This window comes from Oryctolagus cuniculus, chromosome 9 (genome assembly GCF_051225735.1).
Source record: "Oryctolagus cuniculus isolate XC-2025 breed Fujian yellow rabbit chromosome 9, ASM5122573v1, whole genome shotgun sequence".
NCBI classification, from domain to species: Eukaryota; Metazoa; Chordata; class Mammalia; order Lagomorpha; family Leporidae; genus Oryctolagus; species Oryctolagus cuniculus.
In genome coordinates this window covers 66917265-66939391 of record NC_142875.1, presented here as the reverse complement: position 1 = coordinate 66939391, position 22127 = coordinate 66917265, and the positions used below count along the sequence as shown (strand labels likewise).

Here is a 22127-nt window from a genome sequence, read left to right as displayed (position 1 = left end):
GCAGGAACCTAAGTACTTGAGTTGTCACATGCCTCCTCCCAGGGTGTGCATTAGCAGCAGGAATGTAGAATTGGGAGCAGACATAGAACCTGACCCCAGGCACTCTGATATGGGATGAAGGCATCCCAAGTGGCATCGTAATGATTAAGCCTAAACATTTGCCCTACCTGGGTCCATTGTAGATAGCAAAGTCACCAAGGAAAAACACAATAATACAAAAAATGTGGCACTAACTAGACTGTAACAAAGACGCTTAGTTATGGGTTGAGAGCTGAAACAAGAAGGCAGAGTATTGTGGGGAGCAACTCGGACTGGACTAAGTTACTGGAATTAAGACTTATTCTATGCATCTGCTCTCCCACAATATGGCGCTGGGAGAGAAGAAAACAGCTTCTACACAGCTGCCTCCAGTTCAGCCAATAAACTGTAGGACTTGCTCCTGATTGGAGGAGAGCAGCGTACTCGGCGTGTGGGCAGCCGAGTTAGGATTGGCAGAGGAGGACTATAAAGGAGGAGAGAGACGGCATGCACCAGGAACATCTAAGGGGAACATCTAAGGGGAACACCTGTGCAGCCCCCGAGAGAGCCGGCCAGCGGTGTGCCGCTCCCCCGCGAAAGTGGGGAAGGTGGCAGGGGGAACCGCCCTTCCACGGAGGTGGAAGGGACGGTAGCCAACCCGGGAAGAACCAGCAGCAAACCCGGGGAAGGCCGAGCAGACAAAAGAACAGCGCAGGGTCCTGTGTCGTTCCTCCACGAAGACGGGGAGCGACAGTGTATCTCCTTGTTTGGTTGCCTCAAACTTTTTGACCACTCTGCACAAGTCTATGGAAGTACCCTGAATCACGATTTTGGAGGTTACAAATGAATTTTAGTCAAGAGGTGAACTTGCAAATGTGGAATCTATGAGTAACAAGCATTGACTGAATGTGGTTATGAATTATGTTATTTTTGTAACAAAAGTATAAGTTAGTTAACTGTGGGTTAGCCTTTCCTTAGTGAACTCCTGTCGGAAGATCTCTTTGACCCCGCACAGTTCTGCTTTGATTTATAGGGAATAATGGCTCCAGCTCTGGCTGTGTAAATCCAAAATCCTGGATGATAGCAAAGGCCTGAGCGGTGACTGCTCTCACACTGCTAGTGAGAACTCATGGCACTAACTACGTGGGTTCTAATTTTGAGGCAGAGTTTCTATCACAGGAGAGCCAAGAACACAGGAGCTTGCCATGGCTGACCAGGCATGCTTCTGAGACAGGATTATCAATTAGACAATGGGCAAAAGAGGATGCTGTTTGATGCAGCCTGGGGAATTAAATCCAGACATGGATTGGGCCAGTATTTCTAACCTGGGTTTTGCCTAAAATACCTGACTCATAAGCTTTCAAAAATGAAATTTTCATAAGTGAGACCTTAAAGGTGAAAAGGATGACTCAGCAGGTTGGTTGTAAAGTTTGGTGTAATTTCAAAAGCTATCAAAGCTCCATCATCATATATTACTGTCGCACTTGAATAGTGAGAACATTTGAAGTCATTTCAAGTGTGGGAAGCAATTGCTAGACATGGAACTGATCTCCAGATGCCCTAAGTCCAAGATGTCCTAGTGCTGGTTTGCAGTCCCATCCACAGGATGGGGACAAAGCCAGGTCCTCTAGGGCACCCTGCCCTGAACTCCTCCAGCCACCAGGAGCCTCACAGCACTGCTGTTCCCCACAGGTCCACTCCTCCCACCTCCCTGCATCCAAACAGCTGGTTTTCTGGTTAGCTAAGGCCATTTTCTGTTGCTGGAACTGAATAGCCTAGATAGGGTAATTGACAAAGGGTAGAGATTTATGTAGCTCATAGTACTGGAGGCTGTGGAGTCCACGAGCGTGAGGCTGGCACCCAGTGAGGACCTTCTTGCTGTTTCATTACGTGGCAAGGGGCGTTACATGGTGAGGCAGAGCACGGGAGCCAGAGAGAGCTCATTTTATACTACAACCTTTCATGCACTAATCCGTGAATGGCTGAATCCATAGGTGAAGGGACAGTCCTCCCGTTCTAGTCATGACCCCCTACCTCCCAACACTTCTCTCTTGGAGATCACATTTACAACCCATGAACTTTTGTGGGGATACATTCAAACCGTAGCACTGGTCAGAGTATGATTCTTCATAGCCCTGTCTCAGCTTTTAGAGTAATAACCCAGTGGCTTAACTTCTGAGCTACTTAGAGCCTTATGAAGGTCTGATTCAACATTTTTCCCCCTGGATTCTTCACCTGCAAAAGAAAAAATTAAACATAAGGGTACTTCTGAGCTACCTCTGTTTGGCAGCCTTCCTCACTGATGAGTTCCTGAGGGGAAGCTGAGGGCTCCTCGTGGTTTCTCCTGGTGTTCTTCAGTGTTACCCAATTATGCAGGTAGCGTCAATACCAGGTACTAACACCAGAAGTTACAAGGAAAGAGATGACAGCGGCCAACAAAGATGACTTCAAGGAGGAGGAATTTTCACAAAGAGCCCCAGCTATTTTGGGACATAGTGTAGACTGCACAGCAGGTTGAGCGAGATTGAAGCATTCATTGTTGGAGCACATAGAGCCCGGGGGACTGTCGGAATGTGAGTGCATAGTGCAATAATTGTGCCCATAATAGAAACTCCGTCATTTAGAAAATGTTAAGCTGTGTTCAAACTACCGAGTAAATGTGGAAATAAAGCATTTCAGTGAGGATTGCCAAAAGAATGGTTAAAATATTTTAAGATGTTTGCACTTTTGGAGAAATTTTATCTTCATGATTCAGTAATGTGCCATCACCTTATGTCTGGATGGTGCCAGGTAAACAATATGTAATCAATGCGGATGAATTACTTGATTCATAGACTTTCCAGTTTCGGTTCTAGTTTAGAAGAATGATAGCAAAGGGCTTCAAACGAGAGAGTCTGAAGAGGGGAGTGACAGAACTTTGGTTGGTTCCCTCTTTAAAGGTGAAGGAAAATAGATCTTAGTAAAAAACAAGACTGGGAACAGCAGAGGGAAGAGGCAGAGGGGTAGGAGTGTGGGTGGCAGGGCAGGTACTCTGGGAAGAATTACTATGTTCCTAAAGCTGTATTTATGAAACTCATGAAAATTAAAGACAAAAGATAGAATGTGCCCCAAAATTCATGTGTGAAAACTCTAACTTCCTATGTGATGGCATTGGGACTTTAGGTTTAGATGGTTTCTTGGTGGTAGAACCTTCACAATGGGATTAGTGCCCTTATCAAGAGAGGAAGAGGGAGAAGGAGGGAGGAACATTCTCTTGTTTCCCTCTTGTCCTCAATCCTTTCTCCTTGTTTTTGCCCTGGGTTGTGCTTAATCCCACAATGCCCTATTGAGCGATGACTTGTCACCTCCCCCATGCATCAAAGGTGATGGAGGGAGAGAGAGTAGTGATGCCTCGATGACATGACTGTGCCCCTGAACCAACCATGGTAGTACGCCCTTTTTAGAATTCTTGCTCTGTGACAGAAAGAAAACTCTGAAAGGATCTTATGATGTTTGTACCTATGATTTTCCAGGTGATCAGGAGGGGGGAGGCTTCTTTGTTTTAAAGTTTGTGGATTAGTTGGCTCCTTGGCAAACATCTAAGTTGGCAGAGAAAATCATCGACATTATCATTTACATATCATATTGTATGTAGACTGGTTAGAGCCAACCGTTAATGAGGTCTATGCACAGGATGAATTTCTGGGAAATTTGACCAATTTTTCTGCTTCATGATCAGCAATTAAGCCCTAGGTGCTCATAACAACACACCCAACATAAAAATGACAACACTGAAGCCAGCATTGTGATGCAGTCAGTTAAGCCACTACTTGTGATGTCAGCATCCCATAAGAGCACTGGTTTGAGTCCAGGCTGCTCTACTTCTGGTCGCGCTGCCTGCTAATGCACATGAGAAAATAGATGGAAGTTGGGTAGTTGGGCTGTTGCCACCTGCATGGGAGACACTGATGGAGTTCCAGGCTCCTGGTATTGACCTAGTCCATCCCCTGTTGTGACCATTTGAGAGTGAACAAGTGGATGGAAGATTGATCTCTCTCTCTTCCTCTCTCTCACTTTCTCCCTCCCTTCCCTCCCCCCGTCAACTCTCTCCCTCTTATTCTATGACTGCCTTTCAAATAAATACATATTAAAAAAATAAAAATGATAATACCTAACACTGAGTGCTTATGATGTGCTGGGTACTATTCTAAGACATCTACACACAGTAAGTCACTAATGCCATGGATATCCCTATTACAAACTAAAGTATCCAGTCTTTAAGGTGGCCCACAATGATCCCCATTTCCTGGTATTCACATCCCTGGGCAGTTGCTTCTGAAAACCTATAGGGTTCATAAGTGTGACCAACAGCATAGACAGAAAAAAGAGATTGTCATTTCCAAGCTTAGACTACAGAAGACTACATCTTCCTATCCAACAGTCAGCAAGGAACTAACCCCTGCCAATGACCAGGAGAGGGTGTTTGGAGGTAGATCTTTATTTGCACCAGATAAGTGCACCCCTGGCCAATAGCTTGACTGCAGCCTCAGGAGAGTCCCTGAAAGAATTTCCCAGCTAAGGGAAGTTTGCTGCCAACTCCTGAATCATAGCATCTATTGGCTTTTGCTGCTAAGTTTTGGGAGCAAGTAGTACACAACAATAGATAAGTAGGTACTATTATTTTTTATCCATCATTATCTATCCATCTATATCATCTATCTAACCATTTATATTTTTGTAGAAGACAGAGAAACTGAGACAGAGACAAAGAGAGACAGATGTTCCATCCATTGATTCATTCCCCAAATGTGTGTAACAGCTGGGAGTGAGCCAGACCAAAGGTGGGAGCTAGGAACTTAATCGGGGTCTCTCACCCTAGTGGCAGGGTCCCAAGAACTGGGCCTCTCAGGCTGTGCATTGCTGGGAGATTAAGGTTGGGGAGCAGAACCATGACTTGAACCCAATCACTCTGATTTGGAATGTGGGCATTCTAAGTGGCAACTTACCTGCTGCACCAAAAGCCCATCCTATAATTTCTTCATTTTACAGAAGATCTGAGACACTGACAGGTACATAACTTTCCCAAGTTCACAAAACCAGAAGATGGTGGAATTGGGATGCAAACTCCTGTCTGTAGAGCCTGTATCCAACACCCTGATACTAGGTTGCTTCTGGGTATTCTTATGGATGTGTATCATGTGATCTCTTGGGGTGCTCCTCAGAATGACAAGAGAGGTTTAAACACATCACTATTATGGAATCATAAGCTGTCTGATTTGGATGGGTTGGCAGTATCAACTTTCTACATCAAGGATGTTGGGTACATAGGACTCTGGGCCAACTCAGAATCACTCTCTGTGTAAGTCAGTGACTCAAGGGTTTGAGTGGACATAAAGCTTGAGCTCAGTAGGTCTCTCACTCTAATATTTGGTGCCTGTCAAGGATTTGGAATTTATCTAGAGGATAAAAGGAATTAGTTAAAAATATGGGTTACATTTTTGAGAGGAATTTTTTTTGTTACAGTTGTGTTCCTGCAACAAGCAGTGAGTTAACTTTGAGTTCATATTCTTTTCAAATTTGTATTAATGAATTCCTCCTTCCAATGACCTCTGGGTGTATCTAAATAACAGCTCTTGGCAGGTCGAGGTCCTGAAGGAGATGTCGGATGTTGAGAGAAATCATAGAATATTCATTCCAGTGTGCACAGGCTCTCATGCTTCAGTTTACAAACCCAAGTGGGGCACAAGATGAAGTTTCCCTTTGTAATAGCAAACACTGCATCATTTCACAATATCTAGTTCTTTCTCTTTTTTCTTTTTGTAAATTTTTATTTAATTGAAAGGCAGAGTCAGAGCAAGTGAGAGAGAAGGATGGGGAAGGAAGGGAGGGAGAGAGATATCTTCCATCTGCTGGTTGACTACCCAAATGGCCACAATGAACACACCAAAGCCAGGAGCCTGGAGCTCCTTCTGGGTCTTTCACATGGGTGGCAGGGAACAAACACTTGGACCATCATGTGTTTTCTCAGGTGCATTAGCAGGGAGATGGATTAGAAGTGGAGCAACAGGGGCTCAAACTTGTGCTCTGATAGGGATGCCAGTATTGCAGGTGGCAGCTTAACCCACTGCACCATAATACTGGCCCCTCCCCTTGATCTTTTAATTGTTGCATAAGGCCCCCACACATTCCTGGGAAATGTTTCTGTTTAGGCAGATGCCCTGATGGCCTTGTGCACACAACACTCTAGTGTGAACCTTAGAGAACTTTCCCATGTGCTATCATACTGGATTCTCCCAATTCCAGCCACTAAGTAGGAGAGTTACTATTATCCTAAAGAATCTTACAGAAGTCCCCAGATGTGCCCAAAGGCTAGCACCAGGATTCAAATTCATTTCTTTAACTCTTTTCATTATTTCACACTACTTTGTTCATTACTATGCTATTTAAAAACCTTTCTAGGATATTATAAATATCTTAATGTTGAGCCACCTGATGATTTACAATTGCAAGAGTTTAGCACATCATCTGGGTCTCCTACACAGGTTACAGGTGTCCAAACACTAGGGCTACCTTCTGCTGCTGCTTTTTTTATTTTTTTTATTTAGTAAATATAAATTTCCAAAGTACAGTTAATGGATTACAATGGCTCCCCCCCCCCATAATTTCCCTCCCACTCACACCCCTCCCATCTCCTACTCCCTCTCCCATTCCATTCACATCAAGATTCATTTTTCAATTATCTTTTTATACAGAAGATCGATTTAGTGTATATTAAGTAAAGATGTCATCAGTTTGCACCCACACAGAAACACAAAGTGTAAAATACTGTTTCAGTACTAGTTATAGCATTACTTCACATTGGACAACACACTAAAGACAGATCCCACATGAGAAGTAAGTACACAGTGACTCCTGTTGTTGACTTAACAATTTGACACTCTTGTTTATGGCGTCATTAATGTCCTTAGGCTCTAGTCATGAGTTGCCAAGGCTATGGAAGCCTTTTGAGTTCGCCGACTTCGATCTAATTCCGACAGGGTCATAGTCAAAGTGGAAGTTCTTTCCTCCCTTCAGAGAAAGGTACCTCCTTCTTTTTTTTTTTTTTTTTTTGTTTTCTTTTTTTTTTTTTTTAACTTTTATTTACTGAATATACGTTTCCAAAGTACGAATAATGGATTACTATGGCTTCCCCCCCATACCGTCCCTCCCACCCACAACCCTCCCCTTTCCCACTCCCTCTCCCCTTCCATTCACATCAAGATTCATTTTCGATTATCTTAATATACAGAAGATCAGCTTAGTATACATTAAGTAAGGATTTCAACAGTTTGCTCCCACACAGAAACATAAAGTGAAAAATAATAGATGATTTTTTTTTAATGATGATGAAATCAGATCAGACCTATTGTCATGTTTAATCCCAGTGAGAGTCAAGTTGGGAGTTGATAGTTTCTTTTCTTTTCTTTTCTTTTTTTTTTTTTTACAGAGGATCAGTTTAGTATGCATTAAGTAAAGATTTCAACAGTTTGCACCCCCATAGAAACACAAAGTGAAATATATTATTTGAGTACTCGTTATAGCATTAAATCTCAATGCACAGCACATTAAGGACAGAGATCCTACATGAGGAGTAGGTGCACAGTGACTCCTGTTGTTGACTTTACCAATTGACACTCCTGTCTATGGCATCAGTAATCTCCCTATGCTCCAGTCATGAGTTTCCAAGGCTATGGAAGCCCCTTGAGTTCTCCGACTCTTATCTTGTTTAGACAAGGTCATAGTCAAAGTGGAGGTTCTCTCCTCCCTTCAGAGAAAGGTACCTCCTTCTTTGAAGACCTGTTCTTTCCACTGAGATCTCACTCACAGAGATCTTTTGCCAGAGTGTCTTGGCTTTCCATGCCTGAAATACTCTCATGGGCTTTTCAGCCAGATCTGAATGCCTTTAGGGCTGATTCTGAGGCCAGAGTGCTATTTAGGGCATCTGCCATTCTATGAGTCTGCTGAGTATCTCACTTCCCATGTTGGATCACTCTCCCCTTTATTTATTCTATCGGTTAGGGTTAGCAGGTACTAGACTTGTTTATGTGCTCCCTTTGACTCTTAGTCCTTTCATTATGATCAATTGCGAACTGAAATTGATCACTTGGACTAGTGAGATGGCATTGGTACATGCCACCTTGATGGGATTAAATTGGAGTCCCCTGGTATGTTTCTAACTCTACCATTTGGGGCAAGTCAGCTTGAGCATGTCCCAAATTATATATCTCTTCCCTCTCTTATTCCTACTCTTATGTTTAACAGGGATCACATTTCAGTTAAATTTCAACACTTAAGAATAACTGTGTATTAATTACAGAATTAAATCAGTCATATTAAGTAGAACAGACAAAAAAACTACTAAGAGGGATAATGTATTAAGTTGTTCATTAACAGTCAGGGCTATGCTGATCAAGTCACCGTTTCCCATAGTGTCCCTTTCACTTCAACAAGTTTCCTTTTTGGTGTTCAGTCAGTTGTCACCAATCAGGGAGAACATATGGTATTTGTCCCTTTGGGACTGGCTTATTTCACTCAGCATGATGTGTTCCAGATTCCTCCATTTTGTTGCAAATGACTGGATTTCGTTGTTTCTTACTGCAGTATAGTGTTCTAAAGAGTACATATCCCATAATTTCTTTATCCAGTCTACCGTTGATGGGCATTTAGGTTGGTTCCAGGTCTTAGCTATTGTGAATTGTGCTGCAATAAACATTAGGCTGCAGACCGCTTTTTTGTTTGCCCATTTAAATTCCTTTGGGTAAATTCCAAGGAGTGGGATGGCTGGGTCGAACGGTAGGGTTATCTTCAGGTTTCTGAGGAATCTCCAGACTGATTTCCATAGTGGCTTGACCAGTTTGCATTCCCACCAACAGTGGGTTAGTGTCCCTTTTTCCCCACATCCTCGCCAGCATCTGTTGTTGGTAGATTTCTGAATGTGAGCCATTCTAACCGGGGTGAGGTGGAACCTCATTGTGGTTTTGATTTGCATTTCTCTGATTGCTAATGACCTTGAACATTTTTTCATGTGCCTGTTGGCCCTTTGGATTTCCTCTTTTGAAAAATGTCTATTGAGGTCCTTGGCCCATCTCTTAATTGGGTTGTTGGTTTTGTTTTTGTGGAGTTTCTTGATCTCTTTGTAGATTCTGGTTATTAACCCTTTATCTGTTGCATAGTTTGCAAATATTTTTTCCCATTCTGACGGTTGTCTCTTCACTCTCCTGACTGTTTCTTTTGCAGTACAGAAACTTCTCAATTTGATGCAATCCCAATAGTTGATTTTGGCTTTGACTGCCTGTGCCTCCCGGGTCTTTTTCAGAAACTCTTTGCCTGTGCCAATATCTTGAAGGGTTTCTCCAATGTTCTCTAGTAACTTGATGGTGTCAGGTCGTAGATTTAGGTCTTTAATCCATGTTGAGTGGATTTTTGTGTAAGGTGTAAGGTAGGGGTCTTGCTTCATGGTTCTGCACGTGGAAATCCAATTTTCCCAGCACCATTTATTGAATAGACTGTCCTTGCTCAAGGAATTAGTTTTAGATCCTTGATCAAATATAAGTTGGCTGTAGATGTTTGGGTTGATTTCTGGTGTTTCAATTCTGTTCCATTGGTCTATCCTTCTGTTTCTGTACCAGTACCATGCTGTTTTGATTACAACTGCCCTGTAGTATGTCCTGAAATCTGGTATTGTGATGCCTCCGGCTTTGTTTTTGTTGTACAAGATTGCTTTAGCTATTCGAGGTCTCTTGTGCCTCCATATAAATTTCAGCACCAATTTTTCCAGATCTGAGAAGAAGGTCTTCGGTATCTTGATTGGTATTGCATTGAATCTATAAATTGCTTTTGGGAGAATGGACATTTTGATGATATTGATTCTTCCAATCCATGAGCATGGAAGATTTTTCCATTTCTTGGTATCCTCTTCTATTTCTTTCTTTAAGGTTTTGTAATTTTCATCGTAGAGATCTTTAACGTCCTTGGTTAAGTTTATTCCAAGGTATTTGATTGTTTTTGTAGCTATTGTGAATGGGATTGATCTTAGAATTTCTTCCTCAGCCATGGCATTGTCTGTGTATACAAAGGCTGTTGATTTTTGTGCATTGATTTTATACCCTGCTACTTTGCCAAACTCTTCTATGAGTTCCAATAGTCTCTTGGTAGAGTTCTTTGGGTCCCCTAAATAAAGAATCATGTCATCTGCAAAGAGGGATAGTTTGAGTTCTTCCTTCCCAATTTGTATCCCTTTAATTTCTTTTTCTTGCCTAATAGCTCTGGCTAGAACCTCCAGAACTATATTGAATAGCAGTGGTGAGAGTGGACATCCCTGTCTGGTCCCAGATCTCAGTGGAAATGCTTCCAACTTTTCCCCATTCAATAGGATGTTGGCTGTGGGTTTTTCATAGATTGCTTTGATTGTATTGAGGAATGTTCCTTCCAAACCCAGTTTGCTTAGAGTTTTCATCATGAACGGGTGTTGTATTTTATCAAATGCTTTCTCGGCATCTATTGAGATAATCATATGGTTTTTCTTCTGCAGTCTGTTAATGTGGTGTATCACATTGATTGTCTTGCGCACATTAAACCATCCCTGCATACCAGGGATAAATCCCACTTGGTCTGGGTGGATGATCTTTCTGATGTGTTGTTGCATTCTATTGGCGAGAATTTTATTGAGGATTTTTGCATCTATGTTCATCAGGGATATTGGTCTGTAATTCTCTTTCAGTGCTGCATCTTTTCCCGGCTTAGGAATTAAGGTGATGCTGGCTTCATAGAAAGAATTTGGGAGGATTCCCTCTTCTTCAATTGTTCTGAATAGTTTGAGAAGAATTGGAGTTAGTTCTTCTTTAAATGTCTGGTAGAATTCAGCAGTGAATCCATCTGGTCCTGGGCTTTTCTTTGTTGGGAGGGCCTTTATTACTGTTTCAATTTCTGTCTCAGTTATGGGTCTGTTTAGGTTTTTGATGTCTTCCTGGTTCAATTTAGGTAGGTTGCATGTGTCCAGGAATCTATCCATTTCTGATAGGTTTCCCTGTTTGCTGGCATACAAGTCCTTGTAGTAATTTCTGATGATTCTTTTTATTTCTGTGGTGTCTGTTGTTACATTTCCTTTTTCATCTCTGATTTTATTGATTTGGGTCTTTTCTCTTCTTTTTTTAGTTAGTTGGGCCAATGGGGTGTCAATTTTGTTTATTTTTTCAAAAAACCAGCTCCTCGTTTGGCTGATTTTTTGTAATGTTTTTCTTGATTCAATCCTGTTGATTTCTTCTCTGATTTTAATTATTTCTCTTCTCCTACTAGATTTGGGTCTGGTTTGCTGTAGGTTTTCTAGATCCTTGAGGTGAATAGAAAGCTCATCTATTTGGTGCCTTTCCAATTTCTTGATGTAGGCACCTATTGATATAAACTTTCCTCTTAACACTGCTTTTGCTGCGTCCCATAAGTTTTGGTATGTTGTGCTGTTATCCTCATTTACTTCCAGAAAGTTTTTGATTTCTCTTTTGATTTCTTCTATGACCCATTGTTCATTCAGGAGCATGTTGTTCAATCTCCATGTGTTTGCGTATGCTCTAGGGATTCCTGAGTTGTTCATTTCCAACTTCATTCCTTTATGGTCTGAGAAGCTGCATGGTATGATTCTAATTCTTTTGAATTTGCTGAGACTTGCTTTATGGCCTAGTATGTGGTCAATCCTAGAGAAGGTTCCATGTACTGCTGAGAAGAATGTATAATCTTTAGCTGAAGGATTGAAAGTTCTGTATATATCTGTTAGATCCATTTGGGCTATAGTGTCGTTTAAATCTACTGTATCCTTGTTGATCTTCTGTCCTATTGATCTGTCTATTTCTGAGAGTGGAGTATTAAAGTCCCCCAGTACTATTGTATTGGGGTCTAAGTCTCCCTTTAAGTCCGTTAACAAATCTTTTAGATAAACCGGTGCCCTGTAGTTAGGTGCATATACATTGATAATTGTTATATCTTCCTGTTGAATTGATCCCTTAATCATTATGTAGTGTCCCTCTTTGTCTCTCTTAATGGTTTTTGTGGTAAAGTTTATGGTGTCTGATATTAAGATGGCTACGCCTGCTCTTTTTTCATTTCTGTTGGCATGGTATATCTTTTTCCAGCCTTTCACTTTCAGTCTGTATGTATCTTTGTTGGAAAGATGTGTTTCTTGTAAGCAGCAAATAGATGGGTTTTGTTTTTTAACCCAATCAGCCAAACGGTGTCTTTTAACTGGACAGTTCAGGCCATTCACATTCAATGTGACTAATGATAAGTGGTAACTTTGCCCTGCCATTTGCCAAAGATAAGTTCTAATATATGCTTTGAATTCCCTGTGATCTTTTGCTGTGAGCTTTCCTTCCTTGGTTTCCTTCCTTTACCTTCTTTCATATTGATGACCGTGTTTCTTTGTTTCTGTGTGTAACACATCTTTAAGCATCTTTTGCAGGGCTGGACGAGTGGCAACAAATTCTTTCAATTTCTGTTTGTTATGAAAAGTCTTTATTTCACCTTCATTCACAAATGATAGCTTTGCAGGATATAATATTCTGGGCTGGCAGTTGTTCTCTCTTAGTACCTGGGCTATATCTTGCCATTCCCTCCTAGCTTGTAGAGTTTCTGATGAGAAGTCAGCTGTGAGTCTGATTGGAGATCCTCTGAGAGTAATCTGACGTTTCTCTCTTGCACATTTTAGGATCTTTTCTTTATGTTTCACTGTGGAGAGTTTAATTACAACGTGCCGTGGTGAGGGTCTCTTTTGGTCGTGTTTATTAGGGGTTCTGTGAGCTTCCTGTACTAGGATTTCTCTGTCCTTCTCCAAACCTGGGAAATTTTCTGCTAATATCTCACTAAAAAGGCCTTCTAATCCTTTCTCCCTCTCCATGCCTTCAGGAACTCCTAGAACCCGAATGTTGGGTTTTTTAATAGTATCCTGAAGATTCCCGACAATATGTTTTAGATTCCTAATTTCCTCTTCTTTTCTTTGGTCTGACTGTATCCTTTCCTGTTCTCTGTCTTCTAAGTCCGATATTCTCTCTTCTGCTTCTCCCATTCTGTTTGTAAGGCTCTCTATTGTGTTTTTCATTTGATCTATTGAATTCTTCACTTCAGTCACTATCCCAGTTTCCTGTTGTACTAGTTGTTTCGTTTCATTTTGATTCCTCCTTAATATTTCATTTTCACGAGAGAGATTTTCTATCTTGTCCATTAAGGATTTCTGTAGTTCAAGAATTTGTTTTTGAGAACTTCTTAATGTTCTTATCAATTTTTTGAGATCTGCTTCTTGCATTTCTTCTATGTCATCATCCTCATAATCTTGAATTGGGGTGTCTTTTTCATTTGAGGGCTTCATGGTGACTTCCTTGTTTTTATTACCTTGGTTTTTGCGTTTGTTATTTGTCATATTGGAGATATTTGGTTTCTTCACTGTGGTGCTTTTTCTTGTTATACTATGACTCTAGATTAAGTGGACTATCTGTTTTTGATGGAGCCTTAGGGCTTGAGATGGGTGTGGCCTGAGAGCTCTGTTTGGTGTGCCAAAGGTGACACTCCCAGGTTAGGCGTGGTAAACCTCTCTCTCTCTCTCTCTCTTTTTTTTTTGATTCAACAGGGAAGTTATTCTGCACAGCTGAACAAAGTTGGAGGTAGTTAGCAGGCAAATGATATACCCACAGGAGCCAGAGATCAGAAGCTCTTTCCCAAGGACCACACAGGGAATCTGTTCGGCCCTTAGAGTGGGCTCAAATTCTCCTTCAGTCTCCCACTGGGTTGCCAAAGTTACGGAATTGTAGCGTCTCTGGAGAGTGCTCACGTGAATTCCGTGAGTTCTCTCCCCCACCGTCTCTTTTTTCACAGTCTCAGTTCAGTAGCACCATAAATTTACTAAGTCCTAATCTCCTGTTAATTCGCCCCACCCAGAGTCAGGTTTTACTGCTAGGCTCAGGGCCGGTGCAGACCTGAGGTCGCTCTGCTTATGACGTATGTCCAAGATGGCGCCTGCTCTTTGTCTTGCTCGCCCTTGAGAGGTGAGCGGAGAGAGAGAAACCCGTGTCCATACCAGTCACCTTTTTTTTTTTCCCTCTCTCTCTCTTCCAGTTAGCTTGGTGAAGTCCCCCCCGCCCCGGGGGTCGTTCCCTCTAGTCTCCTCTCTCCGCTTGCCTGCCGGTGTCTCGGGTTATTGAGGTTCGGCTCACCTCGCGTTCCAGCGCTGGTGTGTTGAGTCTGCCGCTGATGTCCCGAACTGTGGGCTCCCACGCTCTCCACGCAGGTCTGCTCCCCTTCCAGCGCCGATGTGTGGACTCGGAGCCCTGGACTTCCCAAGTCTCCCCGCTGTTGCACTCCCCTTCGAGCACTTGCGCGCAGACCCTGCAGCTTGCGCAGCTCAGTCCCGCGGCTCGGCTTCCGCGGCTCAGTCCCGTGGCTCGGTCCTGCGGTTCGGCTTTCGCGCGCGGTGGGCGACCTTGTTCTCCCAGTAGGTCCTCCGATTCACGCCCACTGGATCCAGAAGAGTTTTGTCTGCAATATTTTCCTGGTTCTTTTTTCTGAGGCTACCGTAACTCCCCTTTTATTAAACTAAATTTTCCCGGACTATTGGTGCGCGCCCTCACTATTCCGCCATCTTGGCTCCGCCGGTACCTCCTTCTTTGATGACCCTGTTCTTTCCACTGGGATCTCATTTGCAGAGAGCTTTCATTTAAGTATTTTTTTTTTTTTTTTTTTTTTTTTGCCAGAGTGTCTTGGCTTTCCATGCCTGAAATACTCTCATGGGCTCTTCAGCCATATCCGAATGCCTTAAGGGCTGATTCTGAGGCCAGAGTGCTATTTAGGACATCTGCCATTCTATGAGTCTGCTGTGTATCATGCTTCCCATGATGGGATCATTCTCTCCCTTTTTCATTCTATCAGTAAGTATTAGCAGACACTAGTCTTGTTTGTGTGATCCCTTTGACTCTCAGACCTATCAGTGTGATTAATTGTGAACAGAAATTGATCACTGGGACTAGTGAGATGGCATTGGTACATGCCACCTTGATGGGATTGTATTGGGATCCCCTGGCACGATTCTAACTCCACCAACTGCTGCTGCTTTTTAAAAAGATTTATTTATTTATTTATTTATTTGAAAGAATAACACAGACAGAAGCAGAGAGAGAGAGAGAGAGAGGTCTTCCATCTGATGGTTCACTCCCCAATTGGCTGCAATGGCTGGAGCTGGGCTGATCTGAAGGTAGGAGCCAGGAGCTTCTTCCAAGTCTCCCACACAGGTGCAGGTGCCCAAGGAGTTGGGCCATCTTGTACTTCTTTCCCAGGTCACAGCAGAGAGCCAGATTGGAAGTGGAGCAGCTGGAATTGAACTGGCGTCCAATTGGGATGCCGGTACTGTAGGTGGTGTCTTTACCCACTATGCCACAGCACTGTCCCCATTGTTTAAGTCTTAAAAGCAATCAACAACAGGAGTCACTGGGTACATGCTCCCCACGTAGGATCTCTGTCCTTAATGTGTTCTACTATGAAACTTAAAAACAACACTACTAGTCGAACAATACCCTATACCTTGTGCGGTTGTGTGAGTGCAGCCTGTTGAAATCCTTGCTTAGTATATTCTAAGTTGATCTTCAGTATATGAAGGTAATTAAAAATGAAACTCGCTCTTCCACAGAAGGCCTGCTCGGCGCCGGTTCTGCCGCCACCATGTCTCTAGTGATCCCTGAGAAGTTCCAGCACATTTTGCGAGTACTCAACACCAATATCGATGGGCGGCGCAAAATAGCCTTCGCCATCACTGCCATTAAGGGTGTGGGACGAAGGTACGCCCATGTTGTGCTGAGGAAAGCAGACATTGACCTGACCAAGAGGGCAGGAGAGCTCACTGAGGACGAGGTGGAACGGGTGATCACCATCATGCAGAACCCGCGTCAGTACAAGATCCCGGACTGGTTCTTGAACAGACAGAAGGACGTCAAGGATGGAAAGTACAGCCAGGTCCTGGCCAACGGTCTGGATAACAAGCTCCGGGAGGACCTGGAGCGGCTGAAGAAGATCCGCGCCCATCGGGGGCTGCGCCACTTCTGGGGCCTTCGCGTCCGAGGCCAGCACACCAAGACCACGGGCCGCCGCGGCCGGACTGTGGGTGTGTCCAAGAAGAAATGAGTCTGTGGGCTTTCTCTGTTAATAAATAGTTTCTGTACCTATAAAAAAAAAAAAATGAAACTCGATGAAGGACAGGATGGGAGAGGGAGTGGGAGAGGGGAGGGCCACGGGAGGGAGGGAGGTTGGGGGGAGGAAGCCACAACAATACAAAAGTTGCACTTTGTAAATTCACATTTATTAAACAAAAAATAACTATATAACAAACAAAAAATAAGAAAAAGAAAAAACTTAATACTTTACCCTTTTAGTATTTTTTTATGTTCTACTTAAAACTATTGGTTGAACTCTGTAATTAATACACAATTACTCTTAGGTGTTTAATTAATGCTGTAACTAGTACTCAAATAGTATTTTACACTTTGTGTTTCTGTGTGGGTGCAAACTGTTGAAATCTTTACTTAATATATGCTAAATTGATCTTCTGTATATAAAGATAATTGAAAATGAATCTTTATGTGAATGGAAGGGGAGAGGGAGTGGGAGAGGGGAATGTTGTGGGTGGGAGGGAAGTTATGGGGGGGGGAAGCTATTGTAATCCATAAGCTGTACTTTGGAAATTTATGTTCATTAAATAAAATAAAATATAAATATAAAAAAAAGTCTTAAAAGCTTTGCTGCTCAAAATGTGGTCCACAGTGCGGTGGCATGGGCATCACTGGGGTGGGGGGCAGTTTAGGAATGCTGACTCTCAGCCCCAGTCCAGACCTCCTGAGCAGATCCTCCTTTTTAAGAAAGTCTTAAGCAATGGGTGTGCACATTACAGTCTGAGATGCTCCAGTGTTAGGAGCTGTCACAGCCCATTTTATAGAGATGGAAAGTGAGGCTTAGGGAGATTTAAGTAATGCAGATGACCGTTAAGCTCATGGAGGTAAACCGGGTTGCCTGCCTCTCGAAACTTGCACATTGCTACTAGTTACCTTCCTTCTTTGAGCCTTGGCCTACACACATGACACATGGACACAATTGTGCCGCAGGCTTTTGGTGTCACTGTGTGCAATGTGAGATAATCAGGTGAAGTGGCAGGCCCATCACCTGGCCTACAGCCAAAGGACATTATCGGTTTATTATCTGAAAGTGATGTTAATGACGCTTCCCTGGCAGCATTCTGAGGCTTTGCCTCCATAATCCTGCAGAGGACTTAGCCATGGCTCAACAAACAGTTGAGGACTTGGTTCTGAAAAAGTGGTTCTTCCTAAATTTCCAGGAAAATTTTGGTTTCTGCTTGTTTGCAAGGACAAGGGCTATTTCTGCAGATACACCCACCCACCCACTCACCCCTCCAGCATTTCTATCCCAGGAAACCTCAAAGTGAGAGAAGAAAGGGACAGAAACATCTGATCTACCTGGAGTCCTCAGGCTTCTCCTGAAACGACTTGGTTAATAGGCAGCAGCTGAACCCTGAGTGCATGCCGATTTCTTTATTTTCTAGCAGTGTCTTTCTGCCGTGAATATGATTCCTTAAGTGGCTCAGCTTAAGTGAGTGAATACTTTTTTTTTTTTTGCATTTAGAAGTGAGATATTTCTGGGTAACTTATGGAATACATGTATTCTTTATTATCTACATTTTCTTCTCCATCTTTCTCACTAGGGAGAACACCTGGGGTGGCCACTCTAGGAGGTTTCACAGGGGTATGGCATTCTGGAATCTGGTCATCAGAGCCTGGCTAAGGTCACAGGTGTGACCTCCTGCTGCTGAGTGCTGCCCCTCTCCCACCCTCTATGCCCTTTGAATCTTCCTCCTGGGTTGTAGCTTGGAGCACCTTTTCTTTGGGGTGGCCAGTGTCATTTCCCTTTCTTAGCTTTTGAATCTGGGGCTTCTGGTTTCATGGTTTTTTATTTGCAACAGACAGCAAGAACACCCCAGTTCCTTGTGATAGACACCCAAGTTCAAATCCCAGTCTCTTTCCTCTGTGAAAATGGAACAGTACAAATATCTACTTGCTTCATAGGGTGGGGAGAATTTATACCAACTTAGAACAGTATGTGCACAGAAAATATGCATGTTCTTTCCTGGAAATCTGTGACCCACACTGGACAATTTTGTTTTCTTCTTTAACATATGGACACATTGTGGTCACTCAACAAGGCTTGCAATCCCTTGTACTAAAAAGCAGTGAGAGCTAATGAGAGGGTTTTCTTCAAGTAGTTTATTTGGTGGCAAAATCTGATGAGACTGTCATGGTGGTATTTGTGGTCTGTCTGTGTTTCACTGAGTGTAAATATTTGTGTTGGATGTTGGATGGTGGTAAGTTGCTGAACCTCTCTGAGCCTCAGGTTGCTGCTTGGACAACAGACTCAGAGACTCCCCATGGACTGGGTCACTGCAGGGTTGACAGAGTGGATATCTAATGAGGAGACAGGGTCACCATGTGCCCTTCTCCCAGACAGGGACTAATGAAGACCAGGACTTGTGGGAAGAATTTAAGACAGCCCTTTCCAGCATGGGTTATTTTATAAATCTCTTGTGCAAAGTTGTGAGGTCTATGTGAAGGTGTTCTAAGACCAGTGTTTCATTCTGTGGCCCCCAGGCAAGCAGGGACAGAGTGGACCCCTAGCCTGTGCATCAGTGCCCTCCTGGATCCCAGGGTCAGGGGTGTCAGGCAGGCTGTGTTGCTCTTGCTGTCACACTCTGAGCCAGGTTTAGTCTGAGCCATTCTTTAGTGAAAGAATTCATCTGGGCATAGCCTCTTATGACTGTCTGCGGAGGAAGCCTCAGCCAGTTGAGTAGACATAGCTGGGATTTCCATTCGTGGTCATGAGCACTGTGGAAAGTTGCTCCTGGGAGAGCAAAAAACAGCAGGGGAGGTGGATGAATCTTGATGCTGAGGGCTGCCTCCCACCAGCCACGTATAGCAAATAGCGCTATCAAGCCTTAGGCATTTCCATATGTGTAGTGAAAGCTGGAACCTGAGCAAGCAAGGGGAGTGGGCATCTGGGGTTTCCATGTGTCACAGATAGAATGTCAGCCTTAAGAATAGGGAAAGCTGGGCATGGTTCATTAATTGTGACAAAGATACTAGTATGAAATGTTAATAAGGGTAAATGGGGCGAGAGGTATTAGAGGAACTCTTTGTATTACTACCTTACAATGTTTGCTTTCTAGATTTAAAACTACTCTGAAATAAAATGCTAAACAAAAAAGACAAAAACAAATTTGGTTGAAATCCAAGACCTCAGAACAATGACTAAGTATCCTCACATTCTCTTAGAAAATGATTTGCTCATTTATTTGAAAGGAAGAGTTAGAATCTTCAGACTGTTGGTTTACTCCCCAAATGCTCAGAAGAGCTAGGACTGGACCAGGCTGAAGCTGGGAGCCTGGAACTCCATCTGTGTCTCCCACGTGGGTTTCAGGGGCCCAAGAACTTGGGCCATCTTCTGCTGCTTTTCCAGATGCATCAGCAGGGAGCTGGATTGGAAGCAGAGCAGCTGGGACTCCAACTGGTGCTCACATGGGTTGCTGTTGTCGCAGGAGGCTGTCCCACTGTGCCACAATGCCAGCCCCATTCTCACATTCTAAAAGCAATTAACAGACACATCCAAGCTAGTCTTACTCAAAGATCCTATAAATAACAACCTCTCTACCCATTTTTCAGCTTATAAAAATGTAAATAAATTTGAAAGGGTTTTATGGAAAGGAGTCCATACAGATAGAGGGCTCTTTGGTGTTTTTCCAGAGTGCTCCCAACAGGCTTCCGCACCTGCAGCAAGTGAGGCACCCCAGGAAGACCACTGAACAGACTGGGGCAGTGCCCAGAGGAGTGGCTGGCTTCTTCGTCCTGGTGGGGGCCCATTCCTGCAGTCAACATTGTGATGGGACATAGAGAAAGAGGTCTTGGAAAACCTCACGTATGTCCTGGAGTGAACATTAAGACTGGTATTCAGCCAGGAGAGTTCTGAAGGTGGGGAAGGGTCTCGAGCAGCCTGCAGAGGCAGAGAGGGAGGGAGGGCTGCAGCCAGATCACTCTGCAGTGATGTTTGCCTCCCTGAGGACCAAGCTGACTGAGCGGAAGGGACCAGGGCTCCACCATGTTGAGGATGTGGCAACCAAACCAAACCAAACAAAAACACCTGCAAAGGAAATGAGACATCATCAGTTGGAAGCTGGTTACGCTGTTGAGAACAGGAGGAGGGGGCAGATTGCAAGAGGTCAGCTGTGGCGCTCCTCCCCCAGGTGAGAGCTCAGCACCACTCCTCTGCCTCTGAGACTGGGCATGCCCATTACCTGGGGGCTCCATGTCAAATTCAGGTGACTTCAGGAGGGACTTTTTGTAGTTCGCTCCTCTTTCTCCTTGGCTTTCTGGGGCCAAGGAAGGAGCAAGACGAGGGATGAGAGGTAGAAAAGGTGTGAGAGACCAGTTTGTGCAGCTTCACACCTGGAGTAGATGTAGCACACACAGGTCAGGGCTGAGTGAGAGAAGGAAGCGGATGTAACCTGTGTCATCTTGATGTTCTGATGTAACTCTTCTGTTTATTCACTTAGTGAGCCTTCCTGCAGGTGAATGAAAACCATGAGAACTGCCTGAGCTATAGTCCGGAAGTGGGTTGGGGTGAACAGGTGGACAAGAAGCTTTGACGTAGGGGGCCAGTAATGAGAGAAAGAGAGCTGTTTCCTGTTTGCACCTAATTGTGAACAGCTTCTATAATAAACCACAAAGAATTGGCATAACGCCTTGTAAATGGCAAATGGCAAATTCATGATAAATGCTAAGTAAAAGGCAGTTACAGTGACCATCCTTTTAAATCCTCCCTGTGCATCAAATGAGTCAGGAGCAGATCACCAGTCTGCCAACTCAGAGCACACGAGATAACAAGAGAAAAGCGGTGCCTGACAGTCAGTGTAGGAATCCAAGAAAACATCAGCAATCAAATCATACTCTAAAGTTCATCCTCGGACTGGGGTACCTGGAAAATGCCAAAGAAAGAAACCGGAAGAGGAAGTCTGTATTGAGCAAAGGTTCTGTCTGTCTCTGAGCAGTGGGGTGATGTGGACCCACCTTGAGTGACATTTTCCAGAGGTTGGCCCAGGGAAGGTCCCTTGAGCAAGCCTTCAGGGCGCTGTAGCAGACGGGAGCAGGAGTTGCGTTCTGGTGATGGGATTCATGCCATCTGTAGAGCCTGGGAATCATGGGGTGGGAATTCGCTCCTTTTCCTCTTGGCTTGCTGTGTGACTGGTGTAATTCTGCCTTTTTGTGAAACTGCTTCATGCAATTTCCCCATGGCTGCACCTTACGAATAGAGAAGATCCTATGTGCAAGCACTCATTTTGGGGAGGATCTGGAAGGCACTACCTTGCTAGTGAATATAGAGCCTCACACATAATCCAAAGATGCCCTCTCAGTCCACCTTCTACGAGACCATAATTTTTTTTTTCAAAAATATTTATTTATTTATTTGAAAGAGTTACACAGAGAGAGAAGGAGAGGGAGAGAGAGAGGTCTTCCATCCACTGGTTCACTCCCCAAATGACTGCAGCAGCTGGAGTTGTGCTGATTCGAAGCCAGGAGCCAGGAACTTCCTCTGGGTCTCCCATGCAGATGCAGGGGCCCAAGGACTTGGGCCATCTTCTGCTGCTTTTCAGGCTATTGCAGAGAGCTGGATCAGAAGTGGAGCAGCTGGGTCTCAAACCGGTGTCCATATGGGATGCTGGCACTGCAGGTGGCAGCTTTACCTGCTATGCCACAGCGCTGGCCCTGATACCATAATTTCTTAAGAGGCTAGTTTGAATTCTGTTTTTTTCTTCTTGAAAATCTAATATTTTGGGATGATATTAGATACTGAAATGGAAAGAAAGTAGGTAAGGGAGTGGGACTTGAGAGTTTAATCCACACATTGGATCCTCAGCCTTTGAATGCTTTGGAATCAGCAATAAATACTGTTTTGTAATTATGTGTAGGCATCTGGGTGATTTACACCAACAGACTGTGAAACGTGACAGGAGA

At 43.7% G+C, this 22127-nt stretch overlaps 1 protein-coding gene and 1 long non-coding RNA gene across 4 annotated transcripts in view; both read left to right on the top strand.

Moving 5' to 3' along the window:
• The window catches only part of LOC127487255 (uncharacterized), a 409483-nt gene that overhangs the window by 104180 nt on the left and 283176 nt on the right, over positions 1–22127 (top strand). The window contains exon 3 of one of the 3 annotated variants that reach the window (XR_016213273.1): positions 14766–14784. The exons of the other annotated variants lie outside the window; for them this stretch is intronic. This is a non-coding gene — a long non-coding RNA (uncharacterized LOC127487255). Of the gene's footprint in view, positions 1–14765; positions 14785–22127 lie in introns of those variants that run through there. 3 annotated transcript variants of the gene reach the window in all.
• On the top strand, positions 15662–16240 carry LOC100356144 (small ribosomal subunit protein uS13). Its single transcript, XM_002720718.6, has one exon. It carries the CDS (start codon positions 15727–15729, stop codon positions 16183–16185), a length of 459 nt encoding a protein of 152 aa, XP_002720764.1. The 5' UTR covers positions 15662–15726; the 3' UTR covers positions 16186–16240.